The sequence below is a fragment of the Cynoglossus semilaevis genome, chromosome 2 (genome assembly GCF_000523025.1).
Source record: "Cynoglossus semilaevis isolate Cse_v1.0 chromosome 2, Cse_v1.0, whole genome shotgun sequence".
Lineage (NCBI taxonomy): Eukaryota > Metazoa > Chordata > Actinopteri > Pleuronectiformes > Cynoglossidae > Cynoglossus > Cynoglossus semilaevis.
The window spans coordinates 4,422,663-4,440,369 of NC_024308.1; the positions used below are offsets into that span (position 1 = coordinate 4,422,663).

General features: G+C 37.0%; 2 protein-coding genes and 1 long non-coding RNA gene across 7 annotated transcripts in view; 2 read left to right on the forward strand and 1 right to left on the reverse strand.

Moving 5' to 3' along the window:
* Positions 1-6,686, forward strand: part of kank3 (KN motif and ankyrin repeat domains 3) — a 21,428-nt gene extending 14,742 nt beyond the window's left edge. For both annotated transcript variants that reach the window (XM_025053615.1, XM_017031233.2), the window contains 10 exons: positions 14-95; positions 275-2,062; positions 2,150-2,252; positions 2,630-2,866; positions 2,945-3,035; positions 3,315-3,534; positions 3,644-3,786; positions 4,106-4,306; positions 5,421-5,522; positions 6,110-6,686. In XM_025053615.1, coding sequence (XP_024909383.1) covers positions 59-95; positions 275-2,062; positions 2,150-2,252; positions 2,630-2,866; positions 2,945-3,035; positions 3,315-3,534; positions 3,644-3,786; positions 4,106-4,306; positions 5,421-5,522; positions 6,110-6,172 — 2,985 coding nt within the window. In that variant the 5' untranslated portion in view covers positions 14-58 and the 3' untranslated portion in view covers positions 6,173-6,686. The remainder of the gene's footprint in view (positions 1-13; positions 96-274; positions 2,063-2,149; positions 2,253-2,629; positions 2,867-2,944; positions 3,036-3,314; positions 3,535-3,643; positions 3,787-4,105; positions 4,307-5,420; positions 5,523-6,109) is intronic.
* LOC103394783 (uncharacterized) overlaps positions 1-17,571 on the reverse strand; it is a 22,855-nt gene extending 5,284 nt beyond the window's left edge. Inside the window, exons 1-7 of one of the 4 annotated variants that reach the window (XR_003049022.1) lie at positions 17,254-17,571; positions 16,515-16,635; positions 7,205-7,253; positions 4,097-4,281; positions 3,593-3,709; positions 809-957; positions 595-726 (exon numbers count right to left, since the gene is read on the reverse strand). This is a non-coding gene — a long non-coding RNA (uncharacterized LOC103394783). Of the gene's footprint in view, positions 1-594; positions 727-747; positions 958-3,592; positions 3,710-4,096; positions 4,282-7,204; positions 7,254-16,514; positions 16,636-17,253 lie in introns of those variants that run through there. The other 3 variants (XR_003049023.1, XR_003049021.1, XR_001759851.2) reach the window with 3 other exon arrangements.
* On the forward strand, positions 8,126-16,404 carry LOC103394768 (phosphatidylinositol 3-kinase regulatory subunit gamma-like). The gene is made up of 10 exons (XM_008332206.3): positions 8,126-9,455; positions 9,814-9,915; positions 10,007-10,105; positions 11,300-11,480; positions 11,667-11,789; positions 11,893-12,035; positions 12,302-12,478; positions 12,808-12,885; positions 13,200-13,361; positions 13,676-16,404. The coding sequence occupies exons 2-10, from the start codon at positions 9,842-9,844 to the stop codon at positions 13,863-13,865; spliced, it is 1,227 nt and encodes a 408-aa protein (XP_008330428.1). The 5' UTR covers positions 8,126-9,455; positions 9,814-9,841; the 3' UTR covers positions 13,866-16,404.
* Positions 17,572-17,707: the final 136 nt, after the last annotated feature.

The following is a 17,707-nucleotide window of genomic DNA, read 5'->3' on the forward strand; positions in this document are numbered from 1 at the left end:
TTTCTCATCTCAGTGCTAATTGGATGCTGTGTGTGACGAAAAGTCCCAGTCCACAAAAATGACTCAGTCAATGCAAGTTAATCCAAAACTGCCTGGTAAGAAATGATGCAAAGACTCTTCTGTTTCACTTTTTTCATTTTATAACACTTTAAAATGTGATTGTTTTACAAAAATAAGTTTAATAATTGTGGTTTTAATATTTTACTAATGGCCAAAAGGGTCAAACCACTATTGCATTCCTTTGCCATAACAAGTTTTTTACTTTTTTCTTTAGAGTTGCGCTCCCCATTCATTTACTCCAACCAGGAAGAGCCTGATCAGCCAGGTTCTTATTCTGTTCAAACACCCTATGGTTTTCAGCTGGATCTGGACTTTCTCAAGTATGTAGAGGAAATAGAGAGTGGACACAATCTCCGTCGAGGACATATCAACTCTCGTCGACTGGGTAGAGGACTTAAACTCTCCCAGAGAAGTAACAGCGTGGGAGGGCGTACTAGTGGCTGGACGTCCACAGAGTCTCTTTCATCGACAGTCAGTGAAGATGGGAAAATACCTCCACCTCCACCACCTCGTAATCGCCTTGGCTCAGCACCATGCGAGGGCCTCGCTCTTTCTCCTGTAACCCTCCTTACTGTTCCTCCACTGTCTGCTGGAGCTAAAGTCCCACCCCCTCCTCCACAGCGCAATCCCAGGGTTGAACGAACTCTACTGGAAACCAGCCGGCGTCTACAACAGGAACAAACCAACCTGCATCAGAATGGTGGAAGATTCCAGCTTGCAGATCCTCCAAAACAGCTCTTATCCTCACCATCCCCTCAGCTCCTACACAGTAGCTGGTCTAAACCCAGTCCTCAGACCTCTGGGCACAGTACACCAGCTGCAGGGTCAGCAGTGACTCCGATCCCTCCCAGCCAACTGCAGACAGTAAGGGAGCAGATGGCTACAGCTCTAAAGCAGCTGAAAGAGATGGAAGAAAGAGTTAAAGGTGTTCCTGCACTAGAAAAAGAGGTGGCCAACCTGCGTGAAGAGAAGGACATGCTCCTCTTGGCTCTGCAGGAGAAGAAGCTAGCTATAGAGGAGGCCAAGCAGAGGCAAAAGTCTACAGAGTCCTTTACCCAAACAACAGAGATCCTTCACACCCAAAGTGTTCACCAGGTCCACAGTCATTCTCCAACCTCATCAGCTCTCAAAGCCATTATAAAAACTGGTGAATTGAAAAAGATAGCTGAAAAATTTGAGGCAAAGGATAAGAGAACTACAGAGCCTTCGACAGCTGTAGTTAAAGCTCCAGAGCAGGTATTAGCTGTCAAGAAAAAATCAATAGCCTCTGGGGAAGACACGCCAATGGACTCCATAGTTTGCTACCCCAGCCTGGGTAGAAGAGATGTTTCTGTAGAAAGCAAGGTGAATGTTTGTGAGAAATGTACTGGAACAGAGTTCCCGTTGGGTCATGAGAAAGGGATCCAGGCCATAGTTCAGACAAAGGAGGCTGAGGTTTGGGTCATGGAGTCACTACTTGGACTGACCACTGAAGCACAGCGCGAAATTGACACCTTACAAGACACCATTAAATTCCAAAAGGATACAATTGTTTCTTTAAACGATCAACTGAGTTCAGTCAATAAAGACCTAGAAGTCATTAGAGGTCATTTAAAAGAGAAAACCTCCAAAGTTACATTTGAGAAAGGGGTTCTTGCAAAAACAGACACGAAGAATGCTGAGGTAGGGACAGTGCCTTTTGTTGTAAAGCATGTTGCAGTTTTATGCCGCCAAGAAATGACAGACGCATGTGTAGGTGATGTTTCTATGGTAAATAAAAGAGAAGAGGAAACCCAGACAGAAGAGTCAATGAAACCAGCTACCAATGCACTGGTCAGCACTGGGTGTCAATGGGAGAACTTGTTTGAGGAAAACATTGAAGAGCAGAAGATTGCAGTGCCAAAGAGGAGACAGTTGACCATCAGTGACTACAAAGTTTGTCCAGAAGAAGAGGTGGTTAGCATGGCCAACGACGAAGATGAGGACCCGGAAGAAAAGAGTGCAGCCAGCAACTCCAACACAGGTAAGAGCTTAATTAATGCATGAGTTATTTTAATGATCTATGTTTCTCCAACTCTTGTCTGACATTTGTGCTTTCTTCTGGCAATAGGAATGTTAAAATCAATTATGAAAAGAAAAGATGGAAGTAACTCCGGAGAAAGTCGCACAACTGGCAAGAAGAGCCTACAGTTTGTTGGGATTCTAAATGGAGGGTGGGTGATAACTATTATTTTAATTTTAACAACAGACAGAGCAGGTCGAGCTAAACAATGATACAAAATACATCTATTAGGAGCAAAGGGAAAGGTTGGGTTTGGATCTGGTCATTCATAGCAAGCCTTCGAGGAGACTCACTAGTGTTGGTCTAAATAAAACATTTTCTGTGTAGGGCATAGTTTTGTCTTTCTTCTGAAAATTTGGATTGATTTGAGACCTAATAATGTGATAACCTTTCACTGAGTGAAACCAAATAAAAAAAAACTCATAAAATATTTTAACATTTAATAACATTTTACTACATTTGTTGTTGACTGGTAGCATTCCTAAAATATAAATGCAATTTAGGATCTCCTGTATATTACATTTTCAGGTATGAGTCAACTTCCAGTGAGGATGAGGAAGAAGAAGATGGTGACGATGATGAAGAGGAAAATCACAGTTCCTCTGGAGAGAGTGGAGAAGGTGAATGCTTGGACAGCACAGAAGATGAGGCAGCACTTGAGGAAGAAACATCTGACGAGGAGAGAAACGTCAATCTAGACGAAAGTGACACAGATGAGGAAACTCTTAGAGCTGCGAGTTGTTCATCGGATATTGTGAAAGAGAAGTGAGACATCACTGACACATACAAACTAAAGGCACTGAGCTTTTCTGAAGTTTAACTCTATTTGTGGTTTTGTTACAGGTTTGAGCTGAGTTCAAAGATGTGTGAAGCCTGCCTAATACTGAAGAATCACCTAAACGATGACAGCAAAGCACTTAAGAGTAAAGAAGTGGTGCGTCACCCGAGTAATCCTTCAAATTGTATCTACAATTATTTTTTTTCTCACCAGTATTGCGGTAGAAATAAAAAGTTATAAACAATGAAACTTAATTGGAACTATTTTGATCCTTTTTTGGATCCATGTTTTATTTTTAAGATAAGCAAAAAAAAAAAAAATGTTATATTGATATAGCTTTATATATATTCATGTACATATAAAATTATTTTATTTAATTATTGACATTGCATATTATCAAAATGAGCAAAAATTGACATTGAACTTCACCCTCAGCTTTCCAGCACACACACTGTGCAGCTAGAGTGGTTCAGAATTTCCAGTGCTAAGATGGCCCAAACTTCACGTGTCTCCGACTATCTCATGGCGTTCTCAGAGGTGTCGTTATCGCTGTTGGAACATGTAGTCAACATGACGGATGGCAATGGAAACACTGCTCTTCACTACAGTGTTTCACACTCCAACTTTGGTGTGGTTGGGCTGCTGCTGGACACAGGTTGGTAGTAAAACATCCTTAAACTAGAGTAAACAATCTACGAGACAGCATCACTCACCATCATTCAGTTGGACAACGTGCCACAGTAACAGAAGCATGTACTCTGCAGGGGTGTGTCATGTGGACCAGCAGAACAAGGCAGGCTATACAGCCATTATGCTGGCTGCTCTCTCTACTGTGAAGGAAGAAGACGACATGGCAGTTGTCAAAAAACTCTTCAGTAAGGGCAACGTCAACGCCAAAGCCAGCCAGGCAAGTGGGCCCAGTGTATTTCTTTTTCTTTCTACTACACTACAGTTATGCTGCGTCATTACAAAAACTTTTTTTAGGCAAATGAGTAAAAATACATCTTATGGAAATTAATTTGATTAGAAGGTATTTTAAGCTGACAAATGAGATTCAGAGAAACCAAGTTGTGCGATAACCAATGTTATCACAGAGTATTAGTTTATCATGTACCACGTGTCACATAATAGTACCATCACATAGTTTTTCAAATATCATTCGACTTCTGACGAACAACAAAAGTGTTTAAAAAAATGGAAATAATTTAACTTCTCACATTTTGCAGGCTGGTCAAACAGCACTGATGCTAGCTGTGAGCCACGGTCGTCAGGAGATGGTCAGGGCACTGCTGGAATGTGGTGCAGATGTGAATGTGCAGGACGATGAAGGCTCCACAGCACTGATGTGTGCGAGCGAACACGGCCGGGCCGAGATCGTCAAACTGCTCCTGGAACAGGATGGCTGTGATATATCAATTGTGGATAATGTAAGCTGTTTATTCTTGTACTTTGTTACATATGCAATCACTGAAAGAAATTCAAAGTAACATTCTGTGTTAGAGTAGGAAAAAAATATTAATGCTCAACCTAACCTGCTAAAAACATTCAAGCTTTCTCGTCTGGGATTTAGCTTATCCAGAGCTCAGGAAACGGCTCCTCTTGGGAATTTATCCCTGCATTTTATCTTTCCTCCATTCCTCTGTCCAGGCTTTTCTCTTTTTTGGTTTTAACTTTCTAATTTTTTTATAAATTCATGACAGTCCTGACAATACTGTTCTAGACATACTTTTTCAAATCGTCATTATTTACAAGACACTTATTCAGTGATTAAAATACAAAGTACTGAAGCCTTCACAGTGATGCTCACCTCTCTGTAACTCACACAGCTATTCAACATAACACTTTTCTTGTGCATATGTGTATTTTAAAGTAACTTTACAAGGATTAGCCTGAACATTTGCAGAAAGGCCAGAGAGATAGCTGCTAAATGTTCACATCTGGCCCTTGGCATTCGGCACAGGCAGCTCCTGGATAGTGTTTCAGTGGAGTACAGCTGGAGAAAGAGGTGCACTCAGATGGGGGTGGGAAAATATTTTGAAAAGCTTATACCTCCTGCTCCTAAAACAAAGAACAGCATGACAAATCGCGGCTGTGAAGCAAAGCAGTAATATGCACTGAACAACGTCCTGCGTTAAATCAAGGAACCTTTCCGAAGGATATAATGCTTTAAACTTCCAACTTGGCACTTATGCCTTCACCAGCTGTTGACGGTTGCTGTTTGTCCGCAACTTAAAAAAAAAAAAAATTGAATAATTTATATAAACATATATTCAAGGTTTGAGGTATAGGGGATTGTGTCTATAGGCTTTGGACCAAATGGGATTTCCTTCTTAATAAATATTTGCTAAATTTAGTAAATTATACACACAGAAGGAATAGTTTAAATTATTAAACTTGTAATGTCTGGTATTGTTGAAAGTATGTCAGTGCAATGACCACTTCTGCACACACGTATGTCTTTTGCATTCCAGCTTGAAACTGTTTACAGAGCCAGTGGACTGACTGACTCTTTTTGTTTTGCATCTCTTTCCTTTTTCACAGGACGGCAGCAATGCTTTGTCCATTGCACTGGAGGCATCTCACAATGACACAGCTGTGCTGCTCTACGCCCATATGAACTATGCCAAGTCTCAGTCTGCTCTGGTGAATCCACCCTGCTACTAACAATTCATACTGTCCATCTGGGCAACAGGAAATACTTTGGCCGAGCTAGTGATATAGTCATGATTAAGCAATCAATTGTGAATTTAGATGTTAAAAAAGCACCAGAACTAACGATTGTTACTTTATGTTAGAAGTCAATGGGTTATAATTAGCTGGAAAACACGTAACCGGAAGTTGCTGCAGTTCACACTTAGAATATAAGTGTACAGCAAACCATGTCTCTTGTAATTAAAGAGAGTTGAATCACTCCCAGAGTAACCTTTACAAGTGTGTGTGTTTGGGTGTGGGCAGTATTGACTTAAGCAGCACTGCTGCCACCTAGAGGTGTTCAGCTCATATCTCAACTTCTGGTCTTTTTGTCCTGTACATTTAATTCATTTTAGTTTACTATTTTAAAGTTGTTTTTAAAATAATTATTTTACTGCTTTTGAGTGATGTCACAATGTTAGGTCTAACTCCTTAACAAGACCTGTACAGTACACAAGTTTTTAAGATAAATCTGTCAATTTTAATGGAACTTCATGTATATACATGTAACATTTGATCCTTTATTTCGTATCTATTAGGGAAGTCCAAAGGCCCAGCCTCGGAGTCCTACCAGCTCCAACAAGTCCTGGCCTGCATATTAACCTGATCCTAGCTGCTCACTGAGATCAAGACTGCAGCATTCATAACTGGATATGAGCTCAAAGGAACTCCACTGGAATTTACTTAGCTATATATATTTCTATTTATGTATTGCCACATGTCCTGCAATTATAAGTATTGTTAATATAAAATATTATTTTTTCCATTAAGAGTTATGAATGATACATGTACGTGACTAATATGAGCTTCTAGTATTTTCAAACTAGTAATGGTCTTAACATGGTTTCTTCTTTTGTTTTGCACTTCAATAGTAATATTTTGTTTTTGGCAACACATGTGGAGGTATATTTTGATGCACAGCAACAACTGTTACAGAAATATTGCCCTCTAAGCCCAACCAAAAAGTACAAAAATTTAACAAAAGGCTACTTCTCTAATATTTCTGTAAATGTAAATTACTGATCTGTGAATATCTTCATAACTTGCACTAACAGTCCATGCAATGTTTGTTATTATACAGTATATACATAATAAATAAACATTTACATAACAGTTTATTGGAGTTTGTGCTTTTCCCTGTGGATATCATTCCTATTCTGTTGATTAAAAATTTGCCAAATTTGAATTAAATTCAAAATTACTAATACTACCATTTTTTTGCTAATCCCACACACTCAAGAAAATTAAGAAAATACATTTATATATATATATATATATGATACTTTAGCTCATCTGCTGAGTTCTAAATGTACTTGCTGGAGTCTAACACAGTGGAGACTGTCTGTCGGTCCTAACTTTTAGACCTTTTACTTTCTTCCCACATTATTCATTATGTTTCTCTGTGAAAAGGACCATCACTTGCAGAGTTGAGAGGTCATGTGGTCCTGCTGCCTAGATACATACAGTCTAAAATTAGAATGTTTCCTTCATTTGTTAGTAGCATCCTTGCTGACTCTTGAGCACATGGTAACAGGCCAACCAATTGGATTTCAGGAAACCACTGTGTTCAATTGCTCTGTATAGCAACAGTGGCATCCTTCAGTTATTTATTTATTTTGGAGTTTTTCTCTCACCAATTTATTCTCATGCCTCTGTCCCAATAGTCATATACCAGACTGCGCTCTGAAACAGAAAAGAAGTTACTATTTAGAATACTGCTTAACCTTATGCACTTATGCCGTTTGACTTCATGCAAGCAACTTTTATGTATTTTGTAATGTTGAATAGTTGATAGAATAGAAAATGGCATTGTCTACTGGAAAAAAATTGTTTTTTTTATCTGCAATGAGATAAAGAAGGAACAGACAAAGAGGTCAGTATGGAAAAAAATGGCAAAATACAAAGGATGGAGAACAACAAAATCGAGGAAACTTTCAAAATATGGAGGACATGGGAGGAGACGCCACAGATGGGAGGGGAAATGGCGAGGAGATACACAGAATGGCGTGAGGACTAAGGCCAGTGGTTGGTTTGATGTGAGCCACGTGTTTGACCAGCCACATTTCTCTACTATTTATCAGGTGTCTAAAGAAATGATGGCTTTCCCTATGTTTGTCCAGGTAGGTGTGACTTCAGATTATAATTTAACTTTTCAATGTTTGGATACGAAGAATGTTTTCATGACGAAAGTTCTTTCATGCTCAATTGTCACATCTTCTACATCCCGAGCTGGAGATGCTGCCAACACGTGGTGTAGGTCATCATCTTACTTTAGGTTGAAGTATCACTTTGATTATCACCAATATTGGTGTCTGCACCCACATGGCAGCTCAATTCTTTCATTTCTAATTTTGCATTAATTAGTGAATTTTGATCTCAATCTCAATTTCAATCTAACAACTAATTTAATGCTCTATGTAGGCACCACACAATAAGTGTTTATAGTTTTGTCATGATTTAATAATGTAAAAATTTAAATCTTATTAAAAAGATTTGATTTGGATTTAATAATGTAAAAATTTAAATCTTTAAAGATTTGATTTGTTTTTTTTTTATAAAAAATGATAGCAGTCAGTCTTTTTGGATTAGAAAACAGGGCTGTGTAATTTACTGCACATAAATACTGCACAATAAAACAAAAACTAAAAAATCACTAACTTGATATACTGTACATTGAGGTGGCCTGTGATACAAACGTGCTCATGTTCACTCCCGCAGTGTAAATGTGACAGTATTTTCTTCAGAGTATTTACTTCAGTCATTAGACGTATATAGCAGGACATTAAGTGTGATAATCACTGACCTTTAGCATAGGTGTTTCCAGTATATATCAGGACAGGAGAACTGACCTTGCAGTGTCTGTATTTGTAGCAGGATGAAAGCCTAGTATATTTTTGGATTAATAATAACCTAAATAGTACGACGATAATAAAAATTAGAACATGATACTACTCACTACTACTGTAAATTTAAATACTGGGAACCACTTAAATGTGGAAGTATACTGTTGTTATTGTATTGCACTATAAGATTTTACTGATAGTGTCATGATCTTCTCAGGATATTCTTTTAGGCCAGAGTAACAACTAGGTTTCAGCTCCTCCCTACTACACATCATTTCCAGGAATAAACCACACTTACAATGTATAACGCCATCTGTAGCAAGTGCACGTATTTTTAGGCATTCCATCACCAGAGGTTCAGAGATAATTTATATAACCAGCAAACAGCAGGCCCTTATTGAACACAAACAACTAAGACAAAAATGCTACGGTTCAGAAATTGCTCGTCAGATTGCTCCTCTTCTGTTACAGTTTCACCAATGTCAAGTAGACAATGACCCTTGGAACAATTAGCACAAACACCAGTGCTTTAGGTCAGATACATTTCTTCAAGCTGACATTGCATTTATCTGCAGGCAGCTGTTGTTTGTTAAGCGAGGCGAGGCAAGGCGAGGTCGGCCTCTAAGCGGCACTGAGCCTGGGTCACTGTGTCCGAGTGTTGAGGAGTGCCAGTTCTGGTATTTTAGGCAGTCAGACAGTGTCACCTGTCAGCAGGCTAGTCTGGACAGACTCTCCACATGGTGCAAGACTAAGCAACAAAACAGTATCTCCCTTTCAGGGCCTTGTCATTGGCCCAGCAGTGTGAGCTTAACAGCCACAAAGTGCAGATAACCACAGAGCGACTGGCCTGAACTGACACCAGGGGTAAAACTGGGTCGTTGTACAGTCAATGTTTCAGAGCTTCTGGAGAAGAAGAAGGTGGAACCAACTGCCTGCAAGGCTCAGTCTCACACTCAGACAGTGTTTCTTCTGGATCATTTTCTGTCTGTTGATCATGATGATGCTTATTCTGCCCTGAGAGACAACAGAGCCAAGAAAGGAGGTACTTTTCAGCATATTTATTGACATGTTGCATTGATTTTGCTATAGCTAAAAATGTACCGTATATATATGGCATATACCATTTGTAATGTCAGCACATGCTGCGCCTCACAGTATTAGCCATCATGCTTTTAGCCTGTCTTTGTTTCTGCTTCTCTCTGTATCTGTTTCTTTGTTACCAGTAGAACTTCAGCTCAATCTCTGATCTCACTTTTTTCAGTCTTATACTTAATATTTGTTGATGAAAAACAAAATTATGAATGAAAACTGTTTTACTTGTTCATTCCAAGAAGTGTACCACAAATACTACAAAATGTTTACATATATAAATATATATATAAATATTTTTATTTCTACAGAGAAAAAACCCAAGCACCTGCTATAACAATGGCATCGCGTGATTCCAATGACAATGACATTCAACTACTGGATGCAGAGTGGTACTGGGGCAGCATCTCAAGGTATTCAATATTATTAGATCGTTTAAATCAAGTTCCTCTAAGCCTCTAAAACTGTTTTAAAAAACAAACAAAACCTTTGTGAACTATCTAGAGAGGAAGTAAGTGAGGTGCTAAGAAACACTCCTGAAGGTACATTCCTGGTCCGAGATTCTACCAGTCGGGTTAAGGGTGAATATACTCTCACATTAAGGTAATCATTTGAATATTTTTACTGATTAAAAGTCAAATGTTGGCTGTTTTTCTCTGGTTTAAAAATCAAGATTTGGTTGGTAGGGTGGAACTCAATACATTTCTGATTTCTGTCTAATTTTAGCTGAATAAGAACAGGCACGTCCTGAGGCTTCAGATATAAAGCTTTGTTGATTAGATTTTGGCGCAGACCTTAGCAGTATGCAACATAACACTGTCTACACAGTTGAGTTTTTACAGTCATCTGTCTCACATTAGTCTGAAGGGAGAGACACATTCCGTTTCACCAAAGTGAAGTTAAGCCGTCTGTGCCTTTTCTTTTTAAATCATGAGACGTTGCAAAACTAATAATTTAGATTTTATATTATTCCTAATTTTTAACTGCCAGTAACATCTGTTTTAATGTTTAGTCTAAAGCCTGCAACTGTGTTTTTATTACTTACTGCAAATTACCAGAAACAAAATGGGTCAAATAAAACTGCTGGCCTCTGCTTTCACTTTAACAGCACATGTTAAAAACATTCATAGTTTTGGTTGAATTTTAGTATATCTATAGTCTATAGTTTCTGTTTTGATTTTATAAACAATAGACTCTCTATAGACTCTAGAAACTCTACATGTAATTTCATCCCACAAATGCAGCACTGACAGCTCCTGCCCACATGAGAGTAAATATATCCTAGACCCAGAACGTTTGTGAGCTCACCAGGAGGAGGAGATGAAGGATCTCAATCATAATCCAACCCCCTGAGGTTTCTGGACCACACACACAAGTGTAACCAGACACTGATTAAAAGTTGACAACCTCTAGGAATTGTTTTTACCAAGCAGTTCAAAATGGCTGTCAGCAAATTACATTAGTTAATTTTAAATGAATGTTTTTTTAAATTGTGGTTGCTCTTTTTTGGAAAGTGAACACCAGAAACTGGAATCAAAGTACCTAATCAAAAACTCTACTTCGAAACAAATTGTCTGCACTTATGTCCAAAACACTGTACACAAAGATGAGGCTACTTGTCACTTGATTTAACATCAGATTTTGGGCCACAAACTCAAAGTCACCAAATGCTTATAATATTTACAACTATAGCCTACTAGATGTTAAGGAGGACTAATAAGGCGTTGTTAAATATTAAATCGTGTGCAAAGTCCTTTTTTAAATGCTTTTATTAAGTTAAGTTTTTACCTTCAACAGGAAAGATGGTTCCAACAAATTAATAAAGATTTTTCATCACGGGGGCAAATACGGCTTCTCTGAGCCACTCGTTTTCCCTTCTGTGATGAACTTAATCCAGTATTACCAGAGCCAATCACTTGCCCTGTACAACTCTAAACTGGACACACGACTGCTCTACCCTCTGTCCAGGTACCAGCAGGTGGGTTTATGATAACCGTTTCTATAATGCTTTTAAACAGCGAGTTATATTTGGGAAAATAACCAATTTGTTTTTTATAATTTCAACCTCACATTTATTACAAATATTTTAGCTGATAATCAAAATAAAACTGCTAAAGTACAATAATTTTAACAATTGGTTTTTGTTCAAATATCCATACAACAGCAGGCTGTGTTTGAAGTTGGCAGTGATGCAATTGAAGAACAGCTGAGACAATTTCAGGATCAATATAAAGAGAAAAGCAAAGAGTATGACCATCTGTTTGAGGAGTTAAATCAAACATCCCAGGTACAACTCGTAACATTTTTAAAGTAGTGCAATTTAAGTCAGTTCCTTTATGGGTGTTTTAACACTTCTGTCTGGTGAAAACGTTTTTTCTGTGTTATCTTAGGACCTGCAAAGCAAGTGCACAGCCATAGAGGCTTTTGGTGAAATTATTCGGCTCTTTGAAGAGGAGTGTGAAACTCAAGAACGATACAGCAAAGAATATATTAATATGTTCTTATCGCTACAAAACAAAACAGAAACCTACAAGTATGTATACCAATAACAACTTCCTTTCCTAAAATATAGGAATGAGGTGCAGTGGTGTTACATATCTGAGCTTCTATTCAATTTGGTCCTATTCTCATTTAAATTTAACTTGTACATTAGTAAAAAATGTGCGAGTATGATACATATCTTTGGACTTGTGTTCTGTTTGTTATGAAACCATATCAGTTACAGTACAGTCTAAAGAAAAATAATTAAAAAACCTGCAAATGTAATGCCTTGCTGATGTCATGTTTGGTTATTGCCAGGATAGAAAGAAACACTGACAAGCTGCAGTCAAGGGTCGAGGAGGTCCACAACAGTAAAAGTAAATTGGAGGACGAGCTAAAAAAAGAGGTGCTGGATCACATGGATGTTGACAGGAAAACTGATGGTCTAAAGAAGGAGCCTGCAGAGCTCAGAACTTTGAGAGATCAATACCTGCTGTAAGCTAAGAACCATACAACCTAATGTTGTACAAAGCCACTTTACCACTACAATACATAGTACTTGGCCCAAAATAAATAAATAAATAAATAAATACTGCCCATTCCCAAAACAGTTCTCATAAAATAATGAGTTCTGTCACATAAAAGTATTAAACCTGGAATTCAACACAAACTGCTGGTCTACCTTGATAAACACCCAAAATTTATTTTAGTGGTTTTATTTTGCAAGTGAAGTATCCATTTATTCTATCAGGACATTGTTAAATCATACAAAGTATTAACTCACTATAATACAATGCTACTTTGCATTTACTTCTCTTTTACAGCTGGCTCACACAGCATGGTTCTAAGCCAGGTCAAATGACCGACTGGTCAGGAGTCAAGAATGAAGACGAGGAAGACGAGTAAGTATAATTTGAAAATGATGCACCAAGCCAAATATATTAGTGAAGTACTACGTGTTTGAACATCTTTGGAAAAAATATGCAAACTATGGCAGCCCAATACTATCAGTAAATAAGACGAACAAGTAAATAGATCATTAAACAAGTTAAATAAATTAAATGCATCTTCTGGTCTAAATCAAGTGACATATCTGTCAGTGTGACATGCAATTAAACTGTCCCACCAGGCAGCACCTTACATCTGTTAGATAATTAACTGTGTGAATTGTTAAAACTGATCTTTCCTTGCCTCCACTTTGCCATTGTTTCCCTAGCCTGTATACCCTCGTGGATGATGCAAAGCAGGAGGCATGTACCTGGTATGTAGGTGATATGGGACGGAAGGAGGCAGAGGAGCTGCTAAGAGGGAAAAGGGATGGAACCTTCTTAATCAGAGACAGTCAGTCTCAGAAAGGATGTTTTGCCTGCTCTGTTGTGTGAGTATCTTTGAATTTGTTCTTGAACTACTAAAAACTACTCCAAAAGTTTTTAAAGCTGCTTTTAAGATGTATGTTTTACACAGCATTCCTGAAAACAAAAGCTTTTTGCCAAATTACAAAATTTAAAAAAAAACATCATTATGCAACAGCACACCCCATTAAGCCGAACAACACAATAAGATATATATGCTATACATTGTATATACTTCAGTTTAATACCAATGTTAATTAAATATATTGATGTTTAAATTTTTTCTTCCACAAACTTCAGATTGCTCTTAGAAAAGAAAACCATACATTTTCTCCTGCAGATTGAATGGAGATGTAAAGCACTGTGTGATCTACAGAACTTCAAATGGATTTGGTTTTGCAGAGCCTTATAACTTGTACCCAACACTGAAAGACCTGGTTCTCCACTACAGAGACACCTCTCTTGTGCAACACAATCAGCAGCTCAATGTAACCCTGGCATGGCCTGTTCTTAGTGAGCAACCCAACTGAGACACACCAGAACGCCACGCTGATGCACTTTTCCAAGCTTCACGTTTACAGATGTTGCACCTTTATGGGTTGTTAAATTGCCCTAAAACTGCAGGACTAGCTGGTGAAACAGTTTAACAGATTCAGAGCCAAGATGTAGATATTGTTATACGTCTTCCGCAGTCATCCGTTCTCATTGATATTGTGACGTGTGCACACTCCAATCTTTCTGACAAAAAAAGAACAGCCTGTTTACAATTTATCTCCTTATGCTTATAATGTCATGAAAAAGTAGAGTATGTAAACCATTATAATTACTGCCCATTAAAGACAAAAATGTGATTTTGATCAGTGTGTATAGGTGCAACATATTGAGGTTTAGTAATTCAATTCAATTACGTGCTTTTTTTGAAAACACATCAAAAACTACAAATCCTTGTAAAGGACTCCTTTTTCAGCAAAATGTGATTTAATTTGCAAAATTGCAATCTCTAAACTAAACCTAAAATATAATATATTTAAAAGAGACCTGTAATTTATTAGCATATCACAAAAAACTAGCACCTCTACTAACTTTATCCATGAAAATACAAACACAAAATGATTAGCCTTTTTTCATAGTCTAAAAAATGCATGATATCCTTTAATAAAATAAAACCTAAAACATATCCTTGCAATTTAAAGAAAAGCACAAATGTTTACTTAGCTAATGGTAAGGTTCAATAATATGATCAGTTCTTGTTTTATCCGCATTTGCCTTATGAAGCCCCTGTACTGAATACCTATTAGCATATCTTTGTGACAACCCTGCAGTTGACAAACAGCAGTTAGTGAAAACTTGACAATCAACTAGTAATGACTAAATATATAGAAAGGTGAATGAAATGCTTCCATTTTGACTATCACATCATTTCTGCATTCCTTTAGAATATATTGTATTAAATCTATCATAACTTGTTTTTGCTTGGTATTAAATTTAAAGTATATTTACAATCTTTCAATTGGCCTATTTTGGATAATAATAATAAAACAATCAATCAATGTTGTTACCTATTATAAAAGTATGCATCTACCTAGAGATGACAAACATCTGTTTGAAATTCGGTGTTCTATCAAATCTTGTGAAGGAGACATTTAATGAAAATCTTTTTTAAAAGAAGATTAATTTTGGTGGCTATTAAGGCAGGGTGCCCAGTTCTTGTAAGACTGTCATTAATTATTTTGCATTTGTCAACTAATATAGCATTGTCACTTTAGAGTTATTGTGAAATGTTTCTGTTGAAGTAGTTAGCTTCGCCATTGGTTACTTTAATGCACTTTGTTTGTATTTTGAATGCTTCATTCTTACTGCATATGTATACTTGAAACCATTAGTTCTCTGTGACTGATTCCATGAGGGATTTGATAAAAATATGTCATTTAATATGTTATGAGAGTAGAAAAGTTTATTCCTGTGTGCAGTGATTAAACCAATAGGTATAATTAGTACTAAATGTGTGCACTTTACAGTAGTACATCGCATACTTCTTCTGCCACCAATTTTCTTTTTTCTGTTGTGTTGGTGCTAACGCTTTTAATAGTCCCAAATTCTACACAATAGGCTGTAGTGATAGCTCTAAGGCAATGGAAAACCAGGGGCTAAACTAACTAGCAAATAACTCAGGCAAAACTGCAAAATTGAACTATTGGTTGAGCTGAAGTTGAAAAGATTTGACTTGATTTGCCTTTTCAATGTGGCAAGTCTTTTTATAGTCTGTTGACGGAACAAACCAGAAGTGTTATTACAGAGTTGCCATTTGCTCTTGTCACTTTTTCCTTTTGGAGCCACATGTTTATTCAGTATAATACATTTAAAAAATGACTGAAATATAGTTCCTTTTGTGGCATGAATGCTCTGAGAATACAATTTGCACATAAATGTTTCTCATGTGGAGATACTGTGACTGTCTGCATGTCCATCCACCCTTGGACTGAAACAGGTGGACATGCGCTGGTACTTTTATAGTTTTATAGTATATCTGATAAAATGATGTTTTTTAATATACGAGTGAAACATTTTTTGTGCACAGTCAACAATTAGCTGAATATCTGCTTGTGTCATTTTAGCTTGCAAATTTATTTAAGTTTAAAAACTTGACAAAAAACTGAAGGAAAGGACTACTTACAGTCAATGCTTTGTATGACTTTTAGACAGTATTTGGAATCACACGTCATAGGACCTTATTGTGACTTAGTTGTTGTCAAATGTCAGCTAACATAAGGGTTTGTTGATTTTAAATATTTAGTGTTTGTTTTGCTGTAGGATATACAATGAATTTAATACATTTACTTGCCACAGCACTGTACAAATATAAACATGTTACTTTACTATATTCTTTCTTCTAATCTTAAATTTAAATCTTAATAATGAATTGGGGGCAAAGGGGAGTATGCTGTATTTTGCCTGGTACTAAAAAGATGATGTTTTCATTCTAGGCCAACAAAATGCCAACAATTGTCAACTAATATTGTATCTTAAACCACTGCACTTTGCCATACAATAAATGAAAAAATATAACATATCAATGAGTGTTGTTTATTAATCAGGATTTAGGTTTTTCTAGACTGGACTTTTTGCTGTACCCATTCACTCAGATATTCACATGTCAGGTAAAGCTGAATATTTCTTACCTGCACTGGCAATAGAATTAGGAATCCCTTCCAGGGTCACACTGGGACGTAGTGAAAATGACTGATTCATTCCGGTGACTTTCTGATTTTTCTGGAACACCTGTCCCACTGTCCTTGGCATCTGTTGACAGTACATCACAAACATTTGTGTCAACAAAGAATATTGTCTTTGGGCTAAAACGTGTCTTTTATTGCATAGATTCATACAATCTGAAGTACAACAAGTTATCTTAAATACCTACTAGTGAAGGTACTTTGCCTTGGCCTTGACTAATGCAAACACATGTAGATGTTTTGCACATTTCAAAAAATACAAATAAATACCACATAATCACTTATACATACACATAATCAAATAATCAAATAAACATTGTATGTTATTTATTTACATACATACATTTGGGCAAAACGAAAGCATATTTAATGCCATCATCACCATAAATAAATAATTATAATACATTGGGAATTAAAAAAATATTTGAACATTTGCTAACAAAATAAGCATTAAAACTTTCTCCACTGTGGTAGTATGGGTTCTTAAAAAACCTGGAACACATTTAAAATTCTAAATTTTAACTAAGTTACCGTCGGTTTGGTACTCGGGTATAAGCTTCGCACAACCACCTGGCATTAGCATTGTAGCTAACACCCGAGCTTCTTTATTTCTTGCCCGTCTAAATGATCGCGTAATTATAATTCTAACATTTGTTATAAGAATTTAGTTAATCACTGGTCTTACCTAGTGAGGAAAAGGAAGAGAGTCAAGCCTAGCAGCACTATCCATGGTACATAGGTGTTCAGTGGATGCTAATACTACACCTGTTGCAAACTTCCGGTTACAGGCAGCGGGCCTCATGCTGCCTTTGAGTGTAATCGGAATGAAAGAAACAACAACAAAAACAAAAAAAAAGAAAGAGAGAGATAGGATGCTATTGACGATTCAACAGACCTACAGTCTACAGTACATCTTTGTAACAACCAATAATACAAAGCTGTAATATTTAGCCATTTTTCTATATTGCAGCTTTACCAGAAGCCTATATTCAGAAAACTGCAACTACTGTAGTGTAGATTTTCATTTTTATTCAAAACATTTATATAGATGTATGTTTTTTTGGCAAGACAACGGTACCGCTGTACAATATATATTTTTAATCTGAAGAAATAAAATGTGTACGCAGGCAAGAGCACAA

Bases quoted from the DNA above. Each gene is read 5' to 3' on its own strand.
- LOC103394768 (XM_008332206.3), top strand. From the start codon at position 9,842: ATGGCATCGCGTGATTCCAATGACAATGACATTCAACTACTGGATGCA. The intron at 9,916-10,006 runs GTATTCAATATT...TGAACTATCTAG, and splicing joins TACTGGGGCAGCATCTCAAG to AGAGGAAGTAAGTGAGGTGC. The intron at 10,106-11,299 runs GTAATCATTTGA...TACCTTCAACAG, and splicing joins GAATATACTCTCACATTAAG to GAAAGATGGTTCCAACAAAT.